The sequence below is a fragment of the Sphaeramia orbicularis genome, chromosome 13 (genome assembly GCF_902148855.1).
Source record: "Sphaeramia orbicularis chromosome 13, fSphaOr1.1, whole genome shotgun sequence".
NCBI lineage: Eukaryota > Metazoa > Chordata > Actinopteri > Kurtiformes > Apogonidae > Sphaeramia > Sphaeramia orbicularis.
Window position 1 is genome coordinate 46,064,518 of NC_043969.1, and position 17,415 is coordinate 46,081,932.

The 17,415-nt window shown below is 35.5% G+C and overlaps 1 protein-coding gene across 1 annotated transcript in view; it reads right to left on the reverse strand.

Annotated features, from left to right (window-relative positions):
* Window positions 1-230: 230 nt before the first annotated feature.
* LOC115432041 (transient receptor potential cation channel subfamily V member 1-like) overlaps window positions 231-17,415 on the reverse strand; it is a 31,357-nt gene continuing 14,172 nt past the window's right edge. The window contains exons 4-15 of the mRNA XM_030152812.1: window positions 15,355-15,492; window positions 14,949-15,253; window positions 14,235-14,411; window positions 13,253-13,408; window positions 13,053-13,148; window positions 10,346-10,416; window positions 9,163-9,328; window positions 9,022-9,088; window positions 6,312-6,640; window positions 2,501-2,628; window positions 874-974; window positions 231-788 (exon numbers count right to left, since the gene is read on the reverse strand). Of these exons, the coding sequence (XP_030008672.1) occupies window positions 709-788; window positions 874-974; window positions 2,501-2,628; window positions 6,312-6,640; window positions 9,022-9,088; window positions 9,163-9,328; window positions 10,346-10,416; window positions 13,053-13,148; window positions 13,253-13,408; window positions 14,235-14,411; window positions 14,949-15,253; window positions 15,355-15,492 (1,814 nt within the window). The 3' untranslated portion in view covers window positions 231-708. The remainder of the gene's footprint in view (window positions 789-873; window positions 975-2,500; window positions 2,629-6,311; window positions 6,641-9,021; window positions 9,089-9,162; window positions 9,329-10,345; window positions 10,417-13,052; window positions 13,149-13,252; window positions 13,409-14,234; window positions 14,412-14,948; window positions 15,254-15,354; window positions 15,493-17,415) is intronic.

Consider the following 17,415-nt stretch of genomic DNA (forward strand, 5'->3'; position numbering starts at 1 on the left):
ACTGATCATTTTAGGTAATCGGCTCGAAGTTTGGACATATTTTCAGTATGGACTACAATCGCTGCTGCTGCTGACAAAGAATTATGTTGAACTCGGAGAAATGTTCGTCTGAAGTCTCGACCTTACATGTGCAAATATCGTGATGCAACTAGTTATACACATAACAAATTAAGCAGGAATTGAAACGGGTAGTAAAAATCCACTGGATTTTTGCCAGAATGAATATAAAGAAAGTTTTGCAGCATCTGGAGGGTTTAAATTCAAACTGTATGAACTATTAGGGTCCAAATACACAAATAAATGAACCAAAGACTAATAAAAGTGGGTTTAGAGAAATATGAGCCCTTTAAGTAGAAGAAGAAATACAGCAATGTACAAAAGGAACAAGTACTAGCAGCAAAATAGTAAAAGTAACTTCAAACATATAGCTGTCATTCTACCTGCGGAACTATGGACAAACATGTTAACAATATCTAATTGAAATCTGATGATAGTGAATAAAAACTGTCCTAAAAGAGTTAAAATCATGCACACAATGTAATATTTACCACAGTGAGTGTAGTTCCTGCAGAACCAAGGCTGCATTTAATTTTCTTTTTACAAAAATCATATGAACAGACACGTTACTGACCCATCTGACTTTAAAAATAAATAAAAACTCAGTCTAAACATCAACATTTCCAGTAAAGTTTTGCTGATGTGATGAGTTCAGGGGATTTCGGATTCCTGTGGTTGGTGACGTTTGGCACGAATTCTCTCCATGAGCGGCTGAATTTTAAACCGTGTCTCTGTAAACAGATTAAAAAGAAGATTAGAGATGCTTTTGCAGTAGTAGTCAGATGATAAATGGTCTTAATGGTCTGTTTTCCTTACTGTTAGTCTGGTCCTGAGACTCTGATACCATCATCTCATTCCCTGGATCTTCCTCCTCACAGAGATCTGATCGCCACTGGGTCCAGTTGATCTCCTCCACCCTGATGCCAAACAAGACTTTATCAGTTATCACTTCGTCAAAAAGTAATGTTATGCTACAGTACTCTTAACTGAAGCTCTTAACATCCACCAGATCAATGAAGTCAAAGAAAAGAAGTGATAAAAAATAGGAGATGTTTCCACTGGAGACAACCACAAATGAAAAGAATGGAGATTGATGCTGAAATCCCAGCATTTCTTCGAGTTAGTTTAGTTTTATTTTGAGCACAAAAAATCATCAGATAACGAAGAACAATTCAACACGGACAGACAAAATTTTCGGTGCTCAAAAAGGAGTAGGAAGAAGTATACCTTACAGACTCCCACACTCTTTTTACAAACTAATAATTGAATTGATTCAGCATTCTTTTTTACCATAACATAAAACATCGACGCAAAGTATTCACCATACACTTTTTGAGTCCCCTCACTCACAGGCAGATTTGCATAATCAACCTTTTTTAATATAAACTACAATATTTATATGCACTTTAATTATTTACTGCAAATACAATTATTAATGTGATATCTCCTAATCATGGGGCACATTGCGGGTGCACAGGCAACATTGTCACGGGGTGTTTGGAACAAGAACAGGGGTGTGTCAGCGACCCCTCGGACAGCCTTACAGATTGAGGTCTGTTGTATAATAGTATGGGAGGCACATCCTCCCCGCCCCAACCCGATAACCAGGGTTCACCGGTAACCCACTAATCCAAACATCACTAGTGGGGGGAGGGGGGTTTATCAACAGAACGCACTGCATCGGTGCCGGTTCACTTTCACTTATATTTTTCGAAGGAAAACAGGAGACTGTTGTTGTAGTGGATCATTGGTATAGCGGCAATCTAGCTACAAAAAATGCCACTTGGGGGATTTTGAAGACATTTCCAACTCGTGATGGTGTGTAAAAACAAGGTCCACCGTGGATGTGCGTTTAATATTTTATTTACTTGCAAGTCTTAAACACCTACAAAAGGGGCTGAATGACTTAAAAAATGAGCTCATGTACAAAAAGACAAAAAATACTAATAACACCCATTCAGACGGTCACACACACAGGCACGGTTGAAAAACTGTGTGGCTTCCCAGAACTCAAAAAACCTCTGATCACTTGTGTCTCCCTTATATAACCTCTGCCTGGCTGATTGTCACCTATGCCCACAGGTGTGCAGGTAACCCTAGCAACCAAGTGCCTCACCACAAATACACACCCACTTTCACACATACAAACACACATACGCAGCACAAATCTAAACTGGCTACAACAGTTGGTGTGTGCAGTCGTATGTATGTATGTATGTATATCACACTGCTCACTTACACCAATCAGGTGAAACTGGAAAATCTTCCACGGCATATCTGATTGTTTCTCACAGCACACTTATGTACCGTGGCACACTGGTCTGGAACCACTGCTGTAGTTGGACCAGGCATTAAAATGAACAAGAAATTGAAGAAAACAAGGGTGGTCTAATAATTTTTTCCGTGACTGTATAAATATATTAAACATATTCAGATGGTTTACCTTAAAAACCTCCGCCTGGTGTCCTGTTCCCGTCGGAGGCAGACGATCCTCGATGGTCTTCTGGAGAACAGTTTATCCAGGAGCCACTTTGGCATCGTCCCCTCCATGTCCAAAATAGTAAGAGACCTCTGAGGATGTGAGAAACATGTCAGTCATACAGACACATACTGGATGGTACTCTGGGAGCTGTTCTTTTACTGGTCTGGACGCCTGAGATCAAACTGGGCTGAATATGGCCCCTGAATTAGAATGACTTTTACCCCCCTGCTCTATAGACTATATACATATTTACATAAAAGTAAAATTGCATTGTCAGACAGTGTAACTCTGTTCTGTTTGTGTCTCATCTGTACAATTAAGAATCAGTCTTATGTCATTGAACTCTGCCAAGTATTCTTCCATTCTCCAAACCCACATGCTCCATTCCATCAAGGTCAAAACCAGATGTTTCAGCAGATAAAGCGCCGACAATGGATCCATTATAGTCAGGGAGCCAAAGTATCAAAAGCTCAATAAAATGGGTCGAACCTGACATGGTCTGCCATACTTTTTATTTGTGTTTTTTTTTTTTTTTAATTTTGATCCTAAGGACCAATAATTGGAGGGTCTGCTCTGCTGGAAATATCGCGAAAAAAAATTGTGGCCTTGTTAGTGCATGTACCCCTCATTTTTTGATATAAAATTTTGAAAACTGAAAATTTTCCTTCAGTCCTCAGTGGGCTGGGTAAGCTGTCAATAAATGCATTCCAGATGCAAAAAACACACATGGTAAGAACCTTCAATGAAAAAATAATTCTTAAAACACATTTCTGCAAGATTTTTGGCTCAATTGAATGTAAAAAAAATTAGGCGTTTTCTCACTTTTTTTTCCAATATTTTCAAATTTACTTCATTGGCAATCAACTATTCCCCCAAGTTCTGACATCAGCTAATATGCCATTCTTTTCACCAAACAATATACTCATTCCACAGAAAAAATTATAAAAATCCAACTAAAATCAATGGATCTGTGATGATTTCTCTACTAGTTGGCAATACAGGCCCAGAACCTCAATAGAATTTTAAGCTACTCTCAAAATTCCGAAAGACATACTGGATATTTAACATGGTTGTTAATGTCCACATTGTTAAAAATCATGGCCAAGGCATCTTTTTAATTTCAACATAACTCTGAGAAATCACTTGAGGTCTATGCACCCTGAGATGTCAATCACTGATTAAAAAAAAAAAAAAAAAAACACCCACAGCTCAGATTTACAAAAGCAATGGCCCTAGCTTAGGAAATAAAAGTTGGCTGATATAATGACAGGTGGAGGCAGAAATTAGAGCCGGTGAAACTGGAGAAACAAAACAGAACATATAAAACACTAATAATAATAGTAATACACACTACTGCTGTGAATGTACAATTATTTATGAAGTCTTTGAGTCCCTTATGAACCAGCTAAAGCCAGTGTCATGATTAAGGCCAGAGGTTGTAGGTGGCTGAGTGTAGATGTAAAATGTACTGCACTTTAAAGTTGCAATAAAATGAGTTGACCGTTCCAGTAACATGATCTGATTAGATGATAGAGATTAACCCTCAAAGACCTGAACAACTGCAAGAAAAATGTTTAGCAACTTTTGATTCACTAATCCTATCAATACGTATAAATAATACAACTAAAATGCACTTTTTCAGCTTTTCATTGTCAGCAATTGTGTTTTTTTGGAAGCAGCACTGCAGCACTGATTCATCTGTTAAACCCATGTAGTGTTTGTTGCTTGTTTTTATGATCAGTTAATGATATATTTTTCTTCAGTATTCTCTTTTTTTTATATAATAAACATCTACATGACGCAGAAGTTAAATGTAGGAAAATACCTGATTGTCACTAAAAATGCAAAGGATATTATTATTATGAATGGTGATTAATCACGTAGGAAAGGTTGAATGTTTAAAAAAATTCATTTGTAAGTGACCACAAAAACAACTGTATGTCATTATGGGTTACATATCTTTCTTTAAGGGTTCAATATCTTCTTTGGTAGATATCCTATCACAATTTAGCAAAACTATGGCATGTCTTTGTTTTATATTTTGTTTTGCATTAACATGTAACCTGCTGTCGTGTCCTATTTATCTGAAGTTTTACTGCGTGGGCACAAATAATTATAGTTCACTGACAGACAGTTGAATTTCCTGTTAGTTTTGCTGCACCTGCTGGGGTGGGGCAAGTTTCATCTCAACGGCACTTAAAAATGACTTTCATTGAGATCAGATTCTCAGCATAGTTGGTTCACGTCCAACAAAAGAGATCCTCACTTCACACTAATGTGAGAAATGCATACTGAGCAAACAATGAGCTGTTTGATCCACTAACGTACAAACAAGACAAAACCTTACTGTGAAAACTTTTAAATCTGGAAACACAATATGCAGTCCAAGAAGCGCTAAGATTTCATGCTTCAAACCAAAATAAAGAAGCAAATTTTTTACTGCGCTTGAAGAAGATGTAAAATCCGATATCTAAATAAGATAATAAAAAAAAAAAAAATTTATTTAACCTTTATTTAACCAGGAAGTTCCTTGAGATGGAATGTCTTTTTCGAGGGAGACCTGATTAAAACATACCAGGACACAGAGCTCTACTGTTGGTGCATAATACATATAAACCCAGATATAACTTTGATAGAGCTGGACTTTTACTTTACTGTTTACTTTGGCTCCCCAACTATTATTCATTCACTCTCACAGTCCCCCTCTGGTGGTGGTAAACTACATTTGTAGCCACAGCTGCCCTGGGGCAGACTGACAGAAGCATAGCTGAGAATTCACACCTACAGCCCCTCCAACCACCACCAAACATTCAGCAGTACTGGAGGCAAGGAGGGTGAAGTGTCTTGCCCAAGGACACAACAGCACATGACTGGGACTCAAACCGCCAACCCTTCGTTTATTGGACGACCCGCTCTACCATCTGAGCCATGGCCGTCCACAATACATAACAGATAATGAACCACATCCAGGGCATGACATACTGAAACTGTCAAGAATTAAATTTTACTTTGTCTTTTTCATATTTGGTTCTTTGCCTGTGAGTGGCAAAAAAATATTCTTTAAGTAAATTTTAAAAAAATTGAAGAAAAACACATGTAAGATGCTGGGAACATGTATTTTAGCAAATTACATCACTCGCGTGTTGACCCGTGGGGATCAACAGGTTCTAGATGAGGTAGTTTTTATACTGTTGTGTATTTGTGCATGCTGTACCGCATTTGTCCAGCAGTCACCGCCAAAGCCTTCTGGGGATAGCAACGCTGTTGTGAGACTATTGTATTCCAAAATGACAAATCTCCCAAAATACTGGTCCTATTAACTTGCTGTTTTCGGTGCTGTCTTCCTTGACCAAAAATACATAAGTATGACAAACTGCAGCAGTTTGGGCAGATCTTGTGTGATTCCTGAGATACACATGTACATGCACGCACAGAGGCCACTTGGCTTTTAATACATAGATAAGTGCTGATCCAGACCCCTGTCCACATCCACATTATTGAACATCATTCCTTACATTAGTACCATTACTTCATGGTACCGAACAAAGCGGGTCCACTCACTGTTCATGCAGAGGTGGACCTTACAGACCCTGGAAACCACATTGGACCTGAGATTTTTGACTCACTGTCCTCACTGGAACTGTTGCTGTCACTGTCATGTAATGTGTATGTTAAATGACCAAAAATAGTCACTTGCCCGATAGAGGGTTAACCTGGTGAAATAAAGGCTATTAACTCATCCACTGAACCCAGTCACCATCCATTCCCTCACCTGTAGGTTCCAGATGTCTTCACTCTCCCTCCACATCCGTTCCACTGTGAACCCCATTAAAGCTATGAGCATGTTGAGCAGCAGGATGTAGGTGAGGACGATGTACAGGATGAGCAGGATGTAGTAGACCTCCTTGTACTGGACCTGGTCAGTGAACTGCAGGTCTCCCATTCCAATGGTGAACTTGAACAGTTCCAGAACCGTGAAGCGAATGTCGGTGAAGGACGGTTTGTCACAAATAACAGCCACGTCACTTATGACAATTTCAGGAGCGACTGTGGCGTTGGAGGGTGGATCTGGAGGTGGGTCTTTCATTAGAGCCATGATAGCTGCGGAGAAGAGGAAGAACAGAGTGAAAGACATTTTAGTTTCTATTATACATATATAAAGCAGGGGAATCAAACATACGGCCCGTGGGCCAACACTGACCCACCAAAGGGTCCAATTCAGCCAACGGCATGGATTTACAATGTACAAAAATTAAACAGAAGATATTAACTGTCAAGGATGTTGAATTCATTTAAGTTCAGAAGCCACATAAAGACCAATTTGATATTAACTGGATCGGACCAGTAAAAAACTATCATAATAACCTATAAATAATGAAAACTCCAAATTTTTCTTTTTATTTTAGAGCAGAAATGAAAACGTTTACATTTAAGGTTAAGTTTATTCAGTCATCTTCCATAACACAGAACATACAATCAGTGAGGTAACTTCTAAATCAACTGACTGAATTCTGTTGAGACTGAACAGGTTTAAGCAGAAGCTAAATGCTTATATACACCTCGCCTACATTCAAATCAAAATCAGTTTTAGGCACCGATCAATACCTAAAAAAAATCATTCTTGCCTGTATCCCTCAAATATCTTTACAAACCAATGTTTTGAAAACCATGAATGAATTACACATCTTTAAGTGTATATTTAGGTCAATCCATACTTTAGCTCCAGTATCAGAAATACATCTTTTTATACATTTTATGTTTTTTTGTACCATAAACATGCAAACACCTCTGAAATCAGACCTGCTTTCCTGTATCAAAAAGAACTTTTGAACAGAGTCTAGGAGTTACAAATTATCCTTTCACAAAACATGTGAATAACCTGAACAAATATTAACAACCTGATTTTTTTTAACTGCAACTTTAACAATATTAAGCTTCAGTTTATCAGTTTACACATGTGCATTACAATTTACAGATTGCAGTGGATCTACAAATGCACAAAACATTTAGCAACAAGCATCTGGAATTGAAAAATATAGTATTCAATCCATGTTTTATTTATATGATCGAAACAACTTGTCACTGTTTAGACTGTCCTAACCTAAGAGTTCATTGGATCACATTCAGAAGAAAATACAAGAAATTTTAGACTTGAATACACCATTTGAATCACACCAGATAATTCTAGGGAATGTATGTTTAGAGGAAAAAACAATATATTATTGCTTAGTGTTTTTGTATTACTAGCTCATAGTATTATCACTGTAAACTGGCTTAAACTCCGCCCACTCACTGTGGACCAGTGGATCCAAAGACTGAAAGCTGTGGACTGTATGGAAAACATAACCACAAGCTTGCAACTCCAGACATTTACTTGGCAAGATGGTCCCCTGTTAAGTCATATCTGGCAAAGAAGATATATTGCTGACCTGCGGAGGGATGTTCCCCCTGCTTTTTCCCTGCAAACGTGTGTGTACAAGTAGGAAAAAATATGTACAAGACAAGAATTGCACAATAAGTATGAAACTGAACTGTTGTATCTCTGTGAAAGGAATCAACTTATGGAATAACTTAAATGATGAAACGAAGGCAATTAAATCAAAAAACATTTAAAAAGACAATTAAATCCAAAATGTTGAGTAAATATGATGAAATGGACAGAGTTTAATTTTGATATGTATATAACTGCTAAGAAATGGATGGTTTATTTGGATTTATTGTTATGAAACAGTTTATTTTTGTTTATGGTATGTGTATTATTGTCACGAAATGAATAGTTTATTTATTTGTATTTTTATATGGGTATTATTGTTATGAAACGGACAAAGTTTATTTTTGTTTTTGATATGTGCACTATTACTTCTAAGAAGTGGACAGAGTTTATTTTGATGTGAAATGCTGTTGCAAAATGGACAGAGTGTATCCTTGATATGTATAGCATTTTTGTGTTTTGTGCTTAGTCAGGATTTAGTCTGATATGTGTAGGATTTTTGAGTGACTTATGGGAACTGACATAGGAATTTAGGGTAGGTGACGGATGGGGTAAGGGGGCGGGAGATTGTAAGTTAAACTTCATCTCGCTCCTGTTTGAATGTTTGACTTTCTTTTTATATAAATCCTTTAGTTGTTTGGTTTTAATGTTATATTCAAAATAAATGAATAAACAAACAAACTGTACGTCAAAGAATTTGTTATAATAATAATAATAATGATGATGATAATAATAATAATAATAATAATAATAATAATAATAAACAGACTCACTATTTAGATTACTCCTGAAACTTGGCCTCTTCTAGCCTTTACAAGTGCATCTATATCAGTGTTCATTATTTATAGGAACACTGAACTGTTTTGCACTAAAAGAGAAAAATCTGGCATTATTCCGTCATTATTTTGGTTATTTATAGGCTATATGTGGCCCCTGAGCTAAAATGAGTTTGACACCCTTGTGTTAAAGGTTGTCCATCATTAAATCTTACCGGCAGCAAATCCCAAAAGGAAAACACTGTAAACGAACAAAAAGTGCAAGATGTCGCTCAGGATCATCTGGAAAGAGAAATGGCATTAACACAGGCCAAACACAGACGGACTCTGATAAACCAAAGAAAGTTCACCCTTACTCTTTGCACCATGACATTATAAATCCCCAGCTGTTTAGTTCCTCTTGCGTAGTACAGAATATTAATCCAGGCCAGAGCCAGAGAGATCACCAACAGTCCCACGTACTCTTTCCTTCGACAGAAGTACAGGATCGGACAGATCAGAAGGAGTGTTGCCTGCAGGAAGCTGTGGAGCAAACGGAAGTCTGTATAAACAAATTACATCAATTTTTTTTTTTTTTTTAATATTTTATTTATAAAGAGCACTTACAAATGATAATGCCACAATCTGTTACATTTTTCCTCATACACATATACAGGGTGGGGAAGCAAAATTTACAATGAACATTTAGTTGTTTTTTCTCAGCAGGCACTACGTCAATTGTTTTGAAACCAAACATATATTGATGTCATAATCATACCTAACACTATTATCCATACCTTTTCAGAAACTTTTGCCCATATGAGTAATCAGGAAAGCAAACGTCAAAGAGTGTGTGATTTGCTGAATGCACTCGTCACACCAAAGGAGATTTCAAAAATAGTTGGAGTGTCCATAAAGATTGTTTATAATGGAAAGAAGAGAATGACTATGAGCAAAACTATTACGAGAAAGTCTGGAAGATACTATTAAAGAAGAATGGGAGAAGTTGTCACCTGAATATTTGAGGAACACTTGCACAAGTTTCAGGAAGCGTGTGAAGGCAGTTATTGAGAAAGAAGGAGGACACATAGAATAAAAACATTTTCTATTATGTCCATTTTCTTGTGGCAAATAAATTCTCATGACTTTCAATAAACTAGTTGGTCATACACTGTCTTTCAATCCCTGCCTCAAAATATTGTAAATTTTGCTTCCCCACCCTGTATATATATTTATACCGTAACATTTACATATGAACAGTCACAGATCATCTAAGTATTTCTTCATGTTGCTCTTTCAGATGTTTTTAGACCTTTAGGTAAACATTGGTAAGAACAATTTTCAACAAGAACATTGGAAGCTTTCACATTGGAAGGTTTTTCAAAGACAAAATTCCGGTGTAGCAGTATAATGAAATAAAAAAGGTTCAGGTTAAAGGTCATAGGCAAAAGAGAGAAAAAAATAAAAATATCTAGATCAATAAGACACTGTTTCCTGACTATTACATCAATTTAATGAACTTTAGATACGACGTTCTGTGGTTTTTATTTGTTTACTTACAACAGAATGTCACAGAATCCATCAGTGTAGAGGTTGCTGAACTTTGGAGGATTCCTTTTAAATATGATCACCTGTGGATTCAGAGGTCAGATGTTTAAAGATATGAAGTTTATTTAATAGCTTAATATTCAACTCGATTTACAGCTGAGAAATCCGAAACTGATTATCTGCTTTAGTGCACGTTTTCAAGAAGTTATAATATGCACTTAAGAAAAATACAAAGAATTAAAGTGAATACATGTAAATGCACATGAGTATTTGAGTGTTGATTGGACATTTTCTCTAAACTTCAAAATTGAATATGTTTTATTTGGTGTTAATTTTTTATTCTTTATTCATGACTGGCCTGTAAAGAAATTGTTTATTGTTAGTCTCATTTCGTTACTGGTAAAATTTCATATATATGCTGCCAAATTTGCCAATCAGAAACTCAACTTTGTGATCTTTAAATCCTACTTAAAATCCTACTTGGACACTAAAATTTTGCACAAATGTAACGCATTTAAACTTTTATTTATTTATTTATTTATTTATTTACTATTATTATTATTATTATTATTATTATTATTATTATATTTTTAACTTAGACTACCTCTTCTTTTCTTGTTTATTCTTTAACTTTTTTAATATATTTACTTAATTTACTTACTTATTTATGTATTTATATCATTTACTTTCTTCCTGCCTTACGTCAAGCATTATGCATTACATGTTGTTGTTTATTACTGTTGTTGACTGCTGTTGATCTGTTTTGTATATGGCATTATGTACATAAAGTTTGGAAGAAAAAAAAATTGGACATTTTTCCCCTGAAACATCATATTGTCCTCATAACAAGTGGTTTTAGCTTTACCTGCACATCCATTTTGAGTGTATACTACATTATGTTTTCACTTCAGGTCATGATCTTGGATTTCAATTAATCTTAATTTGTCATATCTACTTTTTAGCTAACATTCTTTTTCAATGGCCCATTTTACAGAGCGTTTCCCTAACCTACTGTATGGGTGTGCAGTTCTAATGTCATTGGTACATGTCGCCAACCTAATGAGTTTAGTGCAGACAGATGCTGGGGTATAATATTAAGCTTTAGTTCACGTTAACTGGAAGAGTTTGTGTAACCTGCTTTACCTCTGATTTGGATAAAACACTGTAATTTGGTCAAATAGTTATTTAACTGTCACCCTTGAAAGACAGTGTTGAGTATACAGAACCCACCTCTAGGGGGCACTGTAGGATAATTTGTTCATTTCATATTTGTTCCAATGTTGACGTTTTATTTATTTAATTTTCTTTGAAAGCATGATGTGTTTTGTTTAATAACTCATAAACCTTTGTTCAAGTCCTTTATATCTTGTAAGGGGTAAACATAACTTCATTTACCCAGCGGTCCACACAACTCTGAAAAGTGTGTGCATTTCTGTCTGTGGGATCAAGTTATGGAATAAACTTGATGACACTTTAAAGTCGTCTTAGAATATACTGCTATTTTAAAGACAAACAAATGTTAATTGACTCATACAAATACACCGAGTAATCAGACCACTTTCATATTTTGGTATGTGTAATGGGGGACATTTTGGATGGGTTTATATGTAGTTTGGGGTCTATATATTATACTCTGCATAGTTTAGTCTCTATTTGTTTATTTTTGGCAGAATGGTTGCACAATGGTGATACAACTAACACAAAGGTGCTGTGACTAGTTATTCATTGTTATCTATTTGGGTGTGATAAATACCTGATGAAGGAAACATATTTGGTTTTGAACACTGAAGTCAGGAAGGGGCAGGACTAGATAAGCCTTTACTTCTTTCTGTCCCTTCTCAAATTGTATTTATGAGTTGATTCATATGTACATTTATTGTAAATTTATTGTATTTGGTTACTTTTTCAGTGATTAATGACCATTTATGGGTGCATATGTAACTGACTTCTTGCTTCTACTCTTTTTTTTTTTTTAGTTGTTTTATGTTTTTTTGTTTTTTTTACTTCAAACGTTTGAACCCAGAATGCACTTTTAATTGGCACTTTACTCCTGTGCACTTTAGAAATTATAATTTTAGTCATTTATAGGTAACTTTTAGGAGGGAGGGGTGTTGTTTTTTTATCAGTATTTTATATTATTTACTAAATGCTGTTGACAATCAGGACTTGAGTACAATCTTTCGTTTCCGTGTATTTTATTCGCTGAAATGACAAATATATTTGAATCTTGAATCTTGAGACAAATAAATTAAATAAATAAATATTATATGTTTTCATGTGGAGCTGCATCTACTAATACACTCATTGCATCCTATACCAAGGATGTACTGATACTCCAGCTGGTCTGCGTTTGCCGTTATTCGTATGGATCGATAAGATTTATTTTCATAGAATGTCGTGTCAGATCGCTGTCATATTAGATTGTAGGTTTCTTCCTATATAATTATGAGTGACTGAAAGACTATAAAATAGAAACTATTTTAATATTTACAATTAATGCTTATTTATTAAAGGGGATAAATGACAACAAAACCAAAATAAAGAAACAGAAAGTAACATCAGTAAAACTTTTCAGCCAATATGTCATTTTAAATATTGATATCAGCCACATATTTTGTAATCAGTGCATCCATAATCACCACATATACACAACACTGTCTTGCATGGACCATTATAATTGTAGTTCTGTTGGTATTGTTGAATCACTCAGTATTCTCACCGCTTTGTAGAAAAACCAGACGGCTCCGAGGACACTGATGAGCTCACCGATGGCCCGCCAATAGTCTAGAGGGACTTCTTCAATGGGAAACGGTGGCTGTGGGTGAACGGGTTAGCATTAACCTGTTGAAATGTTTCCAGATATGTGATGTGTGTGTGCGTGTGTTTTTTTTTTTTTTTTTTTTTTTTTTTTTATCTTACCTTGCCTTCCTTTCTGTGGATGGCCACGATGGTGAAGATGGTGAGGTACACCAGGTACACCAGGAAATTCATGAAGAATAACTTGGAAGCGAACCTGTCCCACTTATCCTTGAGGAGACTACGAAGAGGTTCGATCTGGAGCATCTCAGGACGATTCTGAGATGAACACATTTAAAACATATCATTTCATGGTGTTCTGTTGGTATTCATTGATGAGGCTTAATATGTACAAAATATGCTTTATCTTGATGACAAATGGTTCTATCTGATAAAGAGTTAAAGCCCTGAAACTGGCCTTTTCAACAGGAAAATTTCTCATACATAGATCACGGGAGATAATTCTGTGACTCCCTTTTTTGAGTTGTGTATTTTTAGTGTTTTTATGACTTAAGTGTGAATCCACATAAACAAACTAATCAGTCAATAAACCAATCAATCAGCGATAAACCAGAAACTCCCATATTTAGTGCGGTTAAATGAAACTTTTTGTCAAAGCCGTGTGGTGGTGTTCAATAAGGCCACATATCTTGATTAGTTTAGTTTATAGCAACATATCAACACCATTTGAAGTCTACATAAGACATTTTAAACTCTGAAAATGGTAAAATACCTCTGTGTGTATAATAATGTACCACCTCATCAAGATTTAGCATGTTCAAGTGAGATGCTAATTGTAATCATGCATTAGCATTAGCACATGAGCCAATCACAGCCTTGAAGAGCATCCAATCAGCATCATCCATGAATTGATTATTTCTCTGAATATCATGACACCAATCCAAACAGCATGGCTTCTTCTTCTTGTATTGGACTGAGGGCAGACTAGAAGCTATAGTGACTCACTACTCCCTGTAGTGCTGAAAAGTGGCTTCATAAATCAGGATGGGGAGGGGCTAGATGGTTAGCATGCTAACTCCTGTTGATGTTTCCCAAGTACAGTACACGGACATGGTCATTATGAGGTTGAATGCATATCTCTTACTGGAATTTCACTCCCGAAGACGACTATCTCCAGCACAGAGTTTTCTTCATCAGTGTCGATGGAGGATATGTCATAAAGTGAAGAATGCACTGGTCCGTAGACCCACTCCAAAAACTTCCTGGACAGAGGTTTTGTCTCTTTCTCTGGAAACTCCCGGTGAAGCATATGCTTGAACAGCTGGTCCATAAGACATCAAACAGAAGAGCATTTAGTTTTAGTGCAGATATTTTATTCTCATGCTCATATTTTCATGTTTATGTGGCACTGATCAAAGCTGAAGAGAAACTGATTCATATAATACACTACCAGTCAAAAGTTTGGACTCACCAGTTTTTTCTTTACTTTCATGACTATTTACATTGTAGATTCTCACTGAAGGCATCAAAACTATGAATGAACACATATGGAATTATGTAGTTAAAAAAAAAGTGTGACAAAGCTCAAAGCATGTTTTATATTTTAGATTCTTCAAAATAGACACATTTTGCTTTTATTACTGCTTTGTACATTCTTGGCCTTCTCTCAATTAGGCTCATGAGATAGTCACCTGAAATGTTTTCCAAAAGTCTTGAAGGAGTTCCCAGTGATGCTGAGGACTTGTTGGACATCTGTGGTCCATCTAATGCCATTTAAATGAGAAGGTGAGTCCAAACTTTTGACTGGTAGTATATGTCAACAATACACATAAAAGCTGTAAAGTAAATCCAGACCTACCCCGATCTTGCCAAGCTTGGCAGCCAACTTCAGAGGAGTCAACCCTTGATTATTTTCAATCTCCTCCAGCTGGACTTTAGCTTTTTTCTCAAGTTTGTGGTACTGAATGAGGATGCTGTCGTACATTCTTGAAATCATGTCAGTGTTTTCGTCTGTGTTGTCTGCTAAAACTGCCAAGGCGTGCAGGACAGTGTTTCCTTGGGAGTCTTTATCGGTCACGTCAGCTTTTTTGTAAGGGTTGTCCATGAGGAAGGACACGACCTCAGGCTGGTTGGTGCAGGCAGCCAGCGACAGAGGAAGCTCACCTGTTGGAAATACACAATGATTTATTTGGTGATGTAGTCCAACCACCTAAAAACAGGGAAAAAAAGTTTAGAATCATGATATTTGATGGATTTATTCCCACCAAAATAAAAGCCTGGTTGTCCATTATTCTGGAAGAAGCTCCCATTGGCTTTGGCTTGGACGTCTGCTCCTTTCTGGACCAGCAGCTTCACATGTTCAAAGCTTCTTCTCTCAATAGCGATGTGCAAAGCTGTCTGACCTGAGACATGAGTTATAAAATGAGTCATTCAGTGTTTAAATAAATGTGCTTTGAAAAAAAAGAATTGCTTTGGCCAGGTTACAAACTGTAGGATCACTGCTTTTAAAATCCACAGTATAAAAACATAATCGGTTTAGTGTAGAGGTCTTTAATTTGACTCTTAATTTATCACCCATTTCTTATTATTTCATCGTCTTTCAAATTACTATAAATTCTACTATCTGAAAAATAAGAACTGTTCCATGACCAAAAATAACCTTTACTCATTGATGTAATATATGTTTCCACTTTTGTCCCATGATCACAAAGCCTTTGACTCAGGAAAAGGATCAGAGGTGGAGCAAGTCTGAACAAGACAACACCCAAAAGTCAAAAATGAAACTAAAAGTTGGTCATTGTTTTCAGAACTGCAGCTGAAACACAGAGGGTTCATCAGATCTTTCGGTCTCCGACAAACACCAGTGAGTACAACTGAGATACAGGTTCAATGCATGGCACAACTTTCTCTTTTTATCTCATACTAACACATGTGTAAAAAATTGTAAATGCATATAAAAATAATTGTATTTTTTCTAATTAGTTTGACTTTCTCGTCCTTCCTGGTTTTTCTACTGTTAACAGTCTGCAGTCATACTGCTGTGGATTTCCTGAAAATGTTTTACAAAATTTACTCACTGAAGCTGACTATACATACACACACACACACACATATATATATATATATATATATATATATATATATATATATATATATATATATATATATATATATATATATATATATATATATGTATATGTATGTATATATATATATATATATATATATATATATGTATATATATATATATATATATATGTATATATACACATAATGGTGTACTTTGTATATAAAGTCTATAGCACATTATTATAATTATACAATATGACCACTAATATCAAGCTCATCATAGATTTTTCACATAATCTTATAATCATATGAACAATGAGTCTCACTTGGCTGAGGAAGCTAAACAAATATTCTCCTCAGTCTTTTCTCCAAATTTAAAAAAAAAAATGCTCTGAGATTCACCAACAAACACATTGTGGTTTACATGATCAGTGCAATATAATCCGCAAAACAAATGCACAACATATTAACACTACACTTCAGAGACAACTGCAGTACGATACAATCTTTACACAATGTTTTTTTTATTTATTTATTTATTTTTTAAATTTGAGATAAAACTGTTTGTGCAAAAAGTCATGGGAGTTTTGTGCTTGTAGGATATTTTTTGTACCTCTGAGACATGATGAAGCATAACAGTACTGTGCAAAAGTCTATTACACCTTTATCTTTGTTTTTGCAAGGGTGAAATGATCGTACATATTTATTTCATTTTATTCATTCATGTATTCATTCTTTTTTCTTCAAATACAACAAGAATATAAAGGAAATATGTGCACAGCCTTAAAAAAACATACGAGAAACTGAACTAAATGTGTTGTAAAGGTTAAAGTCACTATTTATTGTGACCCTTGACCCCATGACAAGATGCAGAAAAAAACAACTAGAAACATCTGACATGTGTTGAAGGAAACCTGGTATAAAGCATCAGAAAATTAATGCAAAGAATCTTATATCGTCTGAATAAAAGGCTTAAAGACATGTTAAGTACAAAGGGAGATCTCACTAAATATAATCACTTTGGTTTATGGAAGCTGTTTTTTCTGAAACTTTAGTTTTTCCTGCTGTTCATACTTCACATATATCAGGGATGTCATAATAACCTATAAATAACAGTTCAGTTTTCTTTTTGTTTAAGTGTGGAAAAAGTAAAATTATATTATGAAAGTGCAAATAGCTGAAGAACCATGTACATGTACCTGAAATTTAAGAAAAATAAGTGTAGTTTCAACAATATTAGGTTTCAGTTCATTACT